The 12,409-nt window shown below is 40.9% G+C and overlaps 1 protein-coding gene across 1 annotated transcript; it reads left to right on the plus strand.

Annotated features, from left to right (window-relative positions):
• The first annotated feature begins 6,116 nt into the window (after window positions 1–6,116).
• LOC135932619 (sterile alpha motif domain-containing protein 9-like) lies at window positions 6,117–12,000 on the plus strand. The gene is made up of 3 exons (XM_065470112.1): window positions 6,117–6,175; window positions 7,059–7,113; window positions 7,222–12,000. Exons 1-3 carry the CDS (start codon window positions 6,117–6,119, stop codon window positions 11,998–12,000), a joined length of 4,893 nt encoding a protein of 1,630 aa, XP_065326184.1.
• Window positions 12,001–12,409: the final 409 nt, after the last annotated feature.

Consider the following 12,409-nt stretch of genomic DNA (forward strand, 5'->3'; position numbering starts at 1 on the left):
GATGGAAACCAGATGATAGACTAACCTTAACAACTAACGCAGAGCAGAGTTCCCGGTCAGTGAGGGATTGTGCTGTTTCTAATGCTAAGGGTAGCTTGGGCAAAGCAATAACATGAAGAGTTTTGGAGAATGGTAAGTGTATGACAAGTGCAACTATTACCTGCCAAGGAAGGCAGACAAAGTCAGGAGCTATGTGGGAGCATGGATGACCAATGCTGAGCAGTTGTCTTCATAACCTTGAAAGAGGATAACCTGAAGACTACAAATGTAGTAGAAATGGAGCAGGCTGAAACATATTGACAAATATCTTTGACAAGTCATAGCCATCAAAACAGATGCTGGAGGAAGGTTATGGTCTGATTAATTCCAGGGTGTCACTTGAATTTTACAATGTTAGCCCAGTGTATTACCTTACACCTGACAGATTTGGACATGTTAAGATGACCAGGGGGAGGAAAAAAAGATGGCGCTTGATGTCGCAGGATATGGCCCTGTAGGTGATGTATGGTGAGGGGACTTGCAAAGCTCTGACTGCCTCAGAATTATCCAAATTTCCTCCCTTTCTTCATCTGAAGGATTGATTTTCACCCAAATCACAATACTTTATTAATCCCTAAGGAAATTATGTGCTTAGAATTAATCCAAGACCATAAGAACAGTAACCTAACTAAATAAAATGATACCACATATTATAAAGTTACAAAATACAAGAAATAGTTAGACTATAAATCTCCCAGAATATTACAAGAGATTAAATATATATTATTGACATTGCATTCTAAACTATAAAACTCTATTTTGTTATTTTCACTGCAGAGGATGCGCAAATATGGGTGCTGAGTCCATAATAATAATAATAATAATAATAATAATAATAAGACATGAGTCTAATAGCACACAGTTCAATGTCCAGGCAACAAATTCACTGTTGTTGATTGTTATGTGGCCAGGGCTACACCACTGGTTTTTAACGAAAATGGCAAGCTCAGTTTGGCTTAGTACTGCAGCGCTGTCCCTGTGACCCAGAAAAGTGTGGAAGCCTTCCAAACATGTGTTGTCATTGGAAATATCCCTTGTGCATCTATGACTTGATGAAGCACATTAAGCTACAGTCCGGATATTCCATTGACTCTGTGGTAGCGCTGTTAATTCATCCATATTGTTTGCTAGTAATCGAACACACCTGCCACAAGGGCCTTAAGGCAACTGTTATGAATTAATAATAAATAAACTGAAATTAATTTAACTGAAATCAGACAGTAAACCATGCATTCTTTCCTCTCTCATTTCTGTCATTCAAGGAATCCTTTATCTTCTGAGGTGGACAGGATGGATTCAAACTACAAAAAGAAATCTACACTGTCATCTTGCATGTCTCTGAAGAGTAATAGATCAAAGAGCCCACCACCAGATTTAAGCTCTGGGGAAACCATGAAGGACAGGCAAGTCTTCGTTTTGTTCTTGTCTATGTCAGTTTAGTGATATAATAACTTGAGAATTTTAATAAATGAAAAGGATTGATTGCATTTACATGGATTGGTTAAAGCAGTCGTTCCCAAACATTTTTTTGCTGGGCCCCCCTTTGTTTTGCAAGAAAAATGTTCGCCCCCCCCCCCTCTTTCTCACGCGTGCGCACGCACACGCACGCGCACATCCTCCAACCACACACAGCCATATTTTGCTCCATTGCGGTCTATTTCACACCTCAAACATTTATTAAACAATTAAGCAAATACGAGTAATCTGCAATTAATTACAGGTAGTAATAAAATACACTACTAACTCTTTTACGCTGCGTCCGCACCTACATGGGTATTTTTGAAAGCGCAGCTGTTTCGTCCACATGTAAACGGCGTTTCGAATCACTGAAAACTGAGATTTTTTAAAACTCCTTTTTTGCGTTTACGTGTGGACGAGGAATACAGAGTTCATCACGCAACGTCAAAGGTATGTGCCTTTTTTCACGCCACGCTGTGCGCCACGTTATTGTTTATATGAGATGAATTGCAGAATGGCAGATAGAGACAAAATACTGTTAATCTGACTGTCTGCAGGTTTTACACGCTCACATATACACACGCAGTTACATCCCCTCCATTTAGAAAGGCAGAGGCGTCATGGTGTGATTATTTTACATGTAGTTGTTGTTTTTTTCATGTGTAATAATATTCAACATTGCTATCAATACATTTTTCAAAAAATGCCTCTCTGTGCAAAATGGGTTTAAAAACATAAACAACTGTGGGATACTGTTTGTCCGTGATTTAGACAGGGGGAACAAATCGTGGCAGGATCAGCCTGATATTATTTGTATTCCGCTGTAACTTTACTGTATAAAGAGCTAACATCTCCAAAATGTCAGGAGTAGTTAGTCATTACAACAAGTGTTTGTGAACTAAAAATCAAAAATGTGGGATCCTGTTTGTCCGTGATTTGAAAAACCCAGCGCGTGCTCCCGACACAGGGAAACCCAATTATGCAGGGGAGACCTACCTTGGCACTTGTGCAGGTGAAACCAAAGGGCAGATATGCTTCACCATATTTTCTAGTCTTTGGCTTAGAATGAAGTTAATTTGGAAAAATATTCAGCGATGCTTCATTTCCTGCTTTGGGTTTGAGTGGGCACCCCGTGCTAGCAGTGTCCAAGCGTTTTTTGTTTTTTTTGCTTTTCATACCCCCCCCCCCCCCCCCCCCCCCCTGCAATGGCTCTGCGCCCCCCACTTTGGGAAGGTCTGGGTTAAAGTGAGATTTGGAAAAGGGGCAAACTCTACTATGAGGCATACTTGTGCAGCATGGGTGAAAAGAATCACTTAATCTGTAGTCTATGCTAATACTCCAATATTCATTGTTCTTTGTGGATTTTGTCAAGTTAATTCTACAAGACATAAACAGAGGTTTCACAAATTTGTATGTCTGATTTCTAACCCTCTTTTATAGTAAATGATCATATAAAGGAGTTTGAGTGACTCTAGGATTATCATAACTGTAAATTGATGTCTGCTATTGTTGATGTAACCTACCATGACCCCCTACAGCTGCTGTAATCTATTTACTGTGTACTGGTGGCTGGAGTGATGGGGTGGCTGTAGCTTAGGTGGTAGAGCAGGTCATCTACTAATGCATGCAATGTATCTAATAGTGCATGTTCTATAAAGCTCTTTGAGTAGAGTAGCAAAGGATATAAAAGAATTGGCCCATTTACCAAAGGGTATTACAGTAAACTTCACCAGAGTGTTGAAAAATAACCACTTTCACCTTCAGTAGAATAGGACAGTATTTTCATGCAACCTTTGATAAACATAAATTAAGGTTAGAAATTAAAATATACTAACCCTATTCTTCCAATATTTATTTAAAAATGTGTAATTTGAAACATCAAAGATAACCAGCAGATATATTTTTAGCTCACTAAAAACACCATCTGTGTCAAACTGCATAGAAACAGTTTAGGTTGAGTTTACGAGTTGACTTGTTACCAATCATGGCAAATGGTTGCCCCTCCCCGAGCCTGGTTCTGTTTCTTCCAGTAAAAAGGGAGTTTTTCCTTTCCACTTTTGGTTCAGTGCTTGCTCATTGGGGATTATGATTGTTGGCTTTTTCTCTGTATGTATTATTGTATTGTATTATTTTATTCATACTTTTGTATGAATAAAATTGAATTGACAATTGAACTGAATTGTCACCAAAACTTCATTTTGATATGCACTGCAACGCATCACAGGAAAGAAAAGAAAAATAATGTGTTAAAGTTACACCTTCCTTCTCAGGGGGTCATGGGATGACATTCTGTTTTTACCAAGCGTCCAGGTGTCAAGCAAGTACCAAGGCACTTGTAGCTGTTCTCAGTGTCTGCAATGTTGCCTTCTGGTATTGAGATCCCTTCAGGTCTGACTACCTTCCCTCTCTTTGTTACCATCCAACTACACTTCCCCCAGTCCATTTTGTAGCCAGTATTTAAGCCAGTCTTGTCTATGACCTTACTGAGGGCTTCAGTTCTATGCAGAACAGCAGTGGGGACAAGTAGATGCTGCACTTGATGACTTGTGCTATGGGCTTGAAGTTGGCCTCTAGTGTTGTACACCACATGCTCAATGGGTCCCTGATGAAGGCTCTTAGGCTCCTGTGATCTTGTATATATTGTTGATCTAGGCATTCCAGGGTTCAGGTGTGGGGCATCAAGTCAAAGGTCTTCTTGTAATCAATCCAGGGATTGCACAGGTTTATCAGTCTCTGGCAACTGCTCTGTCAGCTGGTTCATTTGTACTGGCGGATGCTCATGGTGTCACACTCTGGCTGAGAAGCAGACTGTATGTAGTAAGATTAGAATAGAAGAATAGAATAATCCTTTAATTGTCCCACAAGGGGAAATTTGGTTGTAACAGCAGCCAAAAAGACACATATACAAACAAACAGTACACAGGACACAGAACAGAAACATACACAATTTTTCTTACATATTTACATTAAGGACAAAATTACTATATACAGAGAGTACTGTACAGTTATTAAATTAAATAAAAATAACTACAGATAAGAGGCAAACCAGGTTGTCGTGCGAATCGGTTGATTAACTTATTGCAGTTACAGTGCTGATGTAAACATCTATGTTTGTTGGGAGCAGTTCTGATTGTACAGTCTGACAGCTGCAGGGAGGAAGGACCTGCGGAAACGCTCCTTCATGCATCTAGGATGCAGCAGTCTGTCACTGAAGGAGCTCTGCAGTTCAGCAACATTTACATGCATGGGGTGGGAGACTCTGTCCATCAGAGATGTTATTTTGGCCAGAGTCCTTCTGTCTCCCACCACCTGCACTGGGTCCAGGGTGCATCCCAGAACAGAGCTGGCCTTCCTGATGAGTTTATCCAACCTCTTCCTCTCAGCTGCTGATAAACCGCTGCTCCAACATACCACACTGTAAAAAATGACAGATGCCACCACAGAGTCATAGAAGGTCTTTAAAAGCGCTCCCTGTACTCCAAATGACCTCAGCCGCCTCAGCAGGTAGAGTCTGCTCTGACCCTTCCTGTAAAGAGCATCAGTGTTGTGGCTCCAGTCCAGTTTATTATTCAGGTGAACACCCAGGTACCTATAAGAGTCCACTATCTCAATGTCCACTCCCTGGATGTTCACCGGTGTCAGTGTGGTGGGTCTGCATCTCCGGAAGTCCACCACCAACTCCTTGGTTTTCCCGGCGTGGCAGGTGGTTCTGCTGACACCAGTTAACAAAGTCCAGAGTCCACTGTCTGTACTCTGAGTCGTCCTCACCTGTGATGAGGCCGACTATGGCAGAGTCGTCAGAGAACTTCTGTAGGTGGCAGCGTGGGGAGTTGATGGAGAAGTCTGCAGTGTAGAGGGTGAAGAGGAACGGTGCCAGCACAGCTCCCTGTGGGGCCCCCGTACTGCAGACCAGCGTGTCAGAGACACAGCCCTGTGACCTCACATACTGTGGACGTTCTGTGAGGTAGTCCAGTATCCACTGGGACATGTGGTGGTCCACTCCCGATAGCTCCAGCTTGTCTGGAGGAGGACCTAAGCACAGCCAAAATGGAATGTAACTTGAGTTAACAAAAGGCAAGCCATTTAATAAGGCTGAATAAATATTACAAAATAAAGGGGAAGGTAAACCAATAAGAAACTACATACTAACCTAAACTGGGTAAACTAGAATTGAACATTAAAAAAACCTGGGCATGAGTTACATGAGTACGTGGGACATGAAACATGGCAGCCTGGAATCATGGCATGGAACACAACAGACGACCTGAGAAGGAATGAAAGGAAACACACAGACGGAAAGCACACAGGAGGTGATCAGGGGAAGTGGAGACATATGCTGATTTGAATGAACATAATGATGTCACAGGGAAGAGTAAAATTAAACACATTGAACAAAGAAACACGATTTCCAAAATAAAACAGGAAGCCTAATGAGACACGGACATGAAAACACGAGCTTGACAACATAAGACACACAGACATGAAACACATGAATGTCGAGGGAGACTTAAACACAGGGGTGAAAACACAAGGGGAATCTAGAAAACAATGAACTATAATGGCAACCTAGGCATAATACAAATGAACTTAGAGAACACCAATCTATATTTAAACTCAAAATGCTGGGTCAAAAGACCCAGGACCGTGACACATGGAGTGCAGTCAGCTTCTTCAACCAGTAGGCGTGAACCATGTCGGGGCCTGCCGCTGTCCAAATGTTCATGCTGGAGAAAATTCTGTTCTATTATATCTGCCACTGTGGTGGTTACTGGACCCTGTTCAGGGAGGTTGCTGTGGTCTGCTCTTGGATCAACTAGACACTCAGTATTGCCATTATGGGTTGCATCTTTCTCCCATATCCTCTTCTATTATTGCTCCATCACCAGCCTTGGTGGTGCTGTTCTCATATTATTCCCCTGCCACTGAGGGTATACCTTGGATGTACACCTTGTGAAGCTACTGGCCAAGGTCCCAAACAAGCAGTGATGCTAAACATGTTTTTGTTTTGTGTTGGTGCTCATAAACAGCTGTTTTTATGTGCCTGCTAAACTGGAGTTACCAGTAAATATCACTATTAGTATCTTTATGGTAAATGGTAAATGGCCTGTATTTGTATAGCGCTTTACTAGTCCCTAAGGACCCCAAAGCGCTTTACACATCCAGTCATCCGCCCATTCACACACAGGTGATGGCAAGCTACATTATAGCCACAGCCACCCTGGGGCGCACTGACAGAGGCGAGGCTGCTGAACACTGGCGCCACCGGGCCCTCTGACCACTACCAGTAGGCAACGGGTGAAGTGTCTTGCCCAAGCACACAACGACCGAGACTGTCCAAGCCGGGGCTCGAACCGGCAACCTTTCGATTACAAGGCGAACTCCCAACTCTTGAGCCACGATCGCCCTGATGAATCGAGATTCTTCATCATTATTGTTGCTGTTGTCAAGTAGTAGTTAGTAATTTTAAAAATGTGTTTGGCATGTCTAAAAAAGTTTACGTATTGAATAAAATAATTACATAAATCACTTTATAACTTTTTATAATTGTTTTCTTTTCAAAGGAATTCAGTTCCACCTGGAGCAACACTCCCTCTTAGTGGGCAATGGGAAAAAACTGTATGTTAAAATTTTCTAATCCTAATTCTAGTAGTTTTTGTTTGGAAAAAAATATTGATGTTCATTGATCTAACATCAATTTTGCTTTTACTTTCATTTGGTGTGCAGGGAGAATGTGACCTCAGACTACCGACACTAATTGAAGACTGGACCAGAGAACATGTGAAAGATTGGCTGGTGATTACACTCAGGGTACCAAATCATGTTGCACAGAGCCTCTATGAACAAGAATTTTCAGGGGCTTGCTTGGCCTCCTTTGAAAAACAAGACTTGTTAGACTTAGGTGTGCCACCTGCTCCAGCAATACAAATCATAAAACAAGTCGAGAAGTTAAGGAAGCATTCAGAAACATTTAATTTAAGTGCAAGATTATCAGAGAGTTATTACACTGATGAATTTGTTGAAACTAAAACAGTATCATCAGATTCAGGAATCCAAAGTGAAAGTTCTGTAGTTGAAGACATGTTGCAGACAGGAAGAGACGGAATAAGATCAGTAATAGATCAGAACACAAGGGCCGATACACAGTTGCATAAGGAAAATACTGACAACACAACAGGGCTACAATTTAGGAGACGAGTATATCAAATGCGTCCCTTTGACAAAAATAAGTTCTCCACGTTCTACATGGAAAATGACATTTTTCCACCTGCAACTGGTCCAAGTAATCTCCTTGACCCAATCCACGAGTACCAACTTCTGCCTAATGCAACTGAAGCAGATGAAAGGGAAATCTTATATGAATTCACAAGGGAAGTGTTTAGCTTTGCTGCAAGCTGCATGAATTCACGAACCAACGGAACTATTCATTTTGGAATCAACAACCAACAAGGACCACAACATGGTCAGGTTATTGGACACACAATCACCTGTTTCAATAAGTATATTGAGGCATTTGAATTATCAATGAGTGAATATTTTGAAGAACAACATGTAAACGCTGCTAGAATGTGCGTCAGACCTCCTAAATTTATACAAGTTTGTTATCAAGATGGAACAACTTCAGACAAATGGGTGATTGAGGTTGATGTAGTTCCAACATATTTAGAGACTCAGCACATTCTTTTTTATACTCGACTGAGTATTACTACAGCAGAAACAAGTCAGCAATGCAAAACTGACTGCCTCTTCGTCAGGGATGGCCCAAGGTCAATCAACATTTTACCAGACACAAACCCTCGGGTGGTTCAAGAGGAAACGAAAAGCTTGACAGAGAAAGTGAAGCACTGGGCGTCAGCACGCAAGTCAGCAGAAGAAAAGGATGAGAAACTCCAACCACAAGGCCACCAGGGTCAAAGACTAAAGCAGCTCATAACCCGTGGAAGAGATTCGTTTGATAATTCCCTGCAAGTCATTGTGGTTACTGACAAATGTCATTCAAGTCAACTGGAGCACTTAGATTTTCTAAGTGAGATGAAGTTGTTTGTTGTTCTTGAGTTTGACCCAGAATCTGACGTAAATGGAACATGTAGTTATTATAGAAGACACCACATAGCCAATCTGCACTACCCACGAATGTATACCACTCAAGACAGTTTGACTGCAACCATTAGAAAGCTAAACTTGTTTAAACAAACAAGCTGGATTTTCTGCAATGGAAAGGTAAATGAAGATAGTGCGGCAGACAAGCCTCTCGCACCCAGTGAATGGCTTAAGAGACGCTCTGGTGATATCAGCAACTTGATATCTCTGCTTTGTAAGCCAGATTTGCTTTCCAAGGATAGACTCCTGGTGATATTTATTCTTCACTCTGCAGAAACTGACATCTCAAGCCCTCTTCTGGAGACATTCTGTGCCATCTATCGCACACTAGAAGGAGCTGATAATATTGTGTGCATATGCAAAGATGCCAATATATTCACTGAGTGGAAAAGGCTGATTGAGTCTCGTTGTAAGGAAGACATCACCAGTAAATGCATTTATGAATTAAGTCTGAATGAAATATCCAGCACGATCAAAAAACTCAAAGAACCTCAAACACAGTCCTCCCAGAGATACTTGCCATCCACAGGCTCAAGCTCAGTCCAACTGACAAGAAAAGATGAAGAGCTTTTCACTGCTTTGGACATCTTGTGTGAAAATGAATGTGAGAACACAGAAATTGAAACAATGGATTCTTTTCAAGGGTTTAAGAAGAAAACAGAGGAAGATTTTTACAGAGGAGGACAAGTTACATGGTGGAATTTTTACCTTTCTGAGCAGACTGGGAGTCTGCCTTTCATCAAGCGAGACAAATACAATGAGCTATATGACTTGATCACACCTGTCCAAGGCTACACATCTTCATGTGTAGTAATAAATCTATTCCATCACCCAGGATGTGGCGGAACAACTTTAGCAATGCATGTCCTTTGGGAGCTAAGAAGAAAATTCAGATGTGCTGTTGTTAAAAACAACATGGAAAATAATAACGAAATTGCTTCCCAAGTCATGAATCTTGTGATATATGGCAAACAGGAACAGCCAGGTTATGTCCCTGTTCTTCTCTTGGTGGACAACTGGGAAGATGTAACAGACCTAAAACAGTGCATCCTGAATGTTGCCAGTAATCGAAAACAACATAACAGTCCCATGGTAATTATACTGAACTGTGAGAGGACCCAGTTTCCATATGAGAGCTCCAGAAACAGCCACTTTGAAAATGTGTTCATCACAAACAAGTTGTCAACTAAAGAGCAGAATTTGTTTTCTGGAAAACTTGAACAGCTCAAAATTGACCATGAGAAACCTGAAACTTTCTATGCCTTCATGATCATGACAAATAACTTCAGTGAGGCTTACATTACAGATCTGGTGAGCAACACTGTTAAAGATCTTGACAGTACTACCCGACAGGGTCAATTATTGTCCTTCCTAGCTTTGCTGAACACTTATGTCAATGGATCCTACTTGTCCTTGTCTCTGTGTGAAGAACTAGTGGGCATAAAGGATGCCCTATACAAGCGAGAAACTCTTGATGACAAAATGAATCCCTATTCCACACTGCTGATAACCTTCACCATCGAAGAACATGGCACCTATCAAGCAGTGCGATTCTTGCACCAGATGATTGCAAGTAAGTGTCTTAAAGTTCTTAATCAAAAACATAAACTTTCTCTGTCTGAGATAACCATCAACATTTTGCACTGTGACAGAGTTTACAAGTCATGCATGGGAAAGGATTTTCTGGTCCAAAACATTCATAGCATGCTCATCACACGCCACAGAAAAGAACAAGGAGATGACAAAGACACACTGTTTTCTCCTTTAATTGAAGAAATATATGCTGAGGAAGGACCTGACAAAACCAAAGAAGTCTTAGAAGGAGCCACACTGAGGTTTGACAGAAGTGCAACACTGCCGCAAGCACTGGCAAGATACTTCTACTTGAAAGAAGAAGACTTCACATCAGCCCTGCGTTGGGCTTTGGATGCACAAAGTAAAAACCAAAATTCCTACATTGCAGATACAGTTGGACAAGTTTATAAGAGCAACCTCAAACAGAAAATCAAAAATTCTCTAACTCCTGAAGAATATGATGAATGCCTAAGATTGGGTGTCAAAGCTGTAAAAGCATTCCAGGAGTCACAGGAGCTTGCTAAAGCAGATGAACAAGTAGATCCTTTTGATCTGCACAGCAGAAAGAGATCAAAGTCCTACAATACATCAGGCTATGTTGGAGAGACAGAAGTAATGATTATCCTTCTTGACATCATGAAAGATCTTCCTCTCTCTGGTGTCAGTGGCAGATATAGAAGAGATAAAATGCTTCAGTTTCTCAAAGGGCACCTTGAAGAGAAAAATCTATATGATTACAGCAACACAACTGCCAATGAATTTGTGGCTGTACTGGCAGAACACAAGAAATTTCTCATCTCCTTGAGGCCAAGGCTGAAGGAAATTTTCAATTTTTTTGAGAATTATTTTACATACCTAAAGCCTAGGTCAAAGGAAAGGGAAATGACTGATGAAAGAAGTAAACGAAAAGTATCTGAGTACTTCAGAAAGTACATACAAGTCTTCAGTAGTTCAGATGAGGAGAAAGCATCCGAAAAGGCCAGAAACCCCAATCTAAGTCTCAGGCAGGAAATACTGGACCAGAAGTTCTACCTGGAAACAAAGCGTGCAGACACATTTGCTGGAATTTTGCAGTGCTTGACTGATAAACATGGTACTGAAATGGAGCACATTGTCAGAAAATGGGCTTTTATCTATGACAATTCATCATCTGTCTCAGATAAAGTAAAGTTCATTTTGGCAAACATAGTCTTGCAAAGCATGAAGCCATCTTCAAAGTTGGTAAAAAAATATGAAGAGCTGGTTGAACTTCTGAATGAGGAACTGCAAAAAGAGGGCACCCAATCAAATCTAACAGAACTGTACTACCTCTCCATGCTGCTCCTGTGGCCTACAAAAGACAAAAAGCTTGCAAGTGTTGCAGCATTCCAAAATATCAGCACATATATCACAGCAGCCAAGAAATCCTTTCATCGGCGCTTCTCTTACATGTTTCCAGCAAGGAGTGCTATAGCTCATTTCTTTCTTGGAAAATCCAGTGGACTAAAGCGAATAATTTCTAAAGCAAAACTTGATCAAATTCTGGATCGTGTTTCAAAACAAGACTCTTCCAGTGGTGAGAGTACTCATTCACGAAAGCATCATCATCTTTGGCAGAGTGGTGCAGCATGGAACCGGCCAGAGGTGCAGAATGAGCTGTTAAGGATAAAAGGGAAATCAGAAAATGGTGAAATTTATGTTAACTATGGAGCCAACCTAAAAATAATGGTGCGCCCAGTTTACTTGGGTGACATTCGAAGTGGATACAGCCAGGAGGAAGTATCCTTTTACCTTGGATTTACTATGGAAGGCCCAGTAGCCTATAATGTAAAGTATGTAAATGACCAGTGAATGTAAAAACAAAATGTGCTATGGAATACTGTTTCCTTGTCTGGCAACAGAACAAGTGATGTGGGAAGAAAATCCAAGAGAAGAGGTTCAGTAGAGAGAAAAAAATGGCTACAATAATGAAATAGACTAATTTTGCAGTATCATAAATACTTTAAGATAAAAATTATTATTTGATAGCCTAGGTAAAACCAGAAATATGATTAACAAAATATACAGTCCTTTTATTCTAAATACTACTGTCACGTTTAGTCAAGGGAAGAAATGGTAAAAACAGTGCTTTCTAAGCACCCAATGAATCATGAGAGCATCCTGTTCACAGAAATTAAAACCGCCATTTTTGAAACCCAGTATTGGGGGAAATGGCTACAAAAAGCAACACAGTGTTCCCCCTGAGTCAGATGAAAAGCTA

The sequence above is a fragment of the Pelmatolapia mariae genome, linkage group LG22, assembly GCF_036321145.2.
Source record: "Pelmatolapia mariae isolate MD_Pm_ZW linkage group LG22, Pm_UMD_F_2, whole genome shotgun sequence".
Lineage (NCBI taxonomy): Eukaryota > Metazoa > Chordata > Actinopteri > Cichliformes > Cichlidae > Pelmatolapia > Pelmatolapia mariae.

Bases quoted from the DNA above. Each gene is read 5' to 3' on its own strand.
- LOC135932619 (XM_065470112.1), top strand. From the start codon at position 6,117: ATGCTGGGTCAAAAGACCCAGGACCGTGACACATGGAGTGCAGTCAGC. The intron at 6,176-7,058 runs GTAGGCGTGAAC...TTCTTTTCAAAG, and splicing joins GCAGTCAGCTTCTTCAACCA to GAATTCAGTTCCACCTGGAG. The intron at 7,114-7,221 runs GTATGTTAAAAT...TTTGGTGTGCAG, and splicing joins GTGGGCAATGGGAAAAAACT to GGAGAATGTGACCTCAGACT.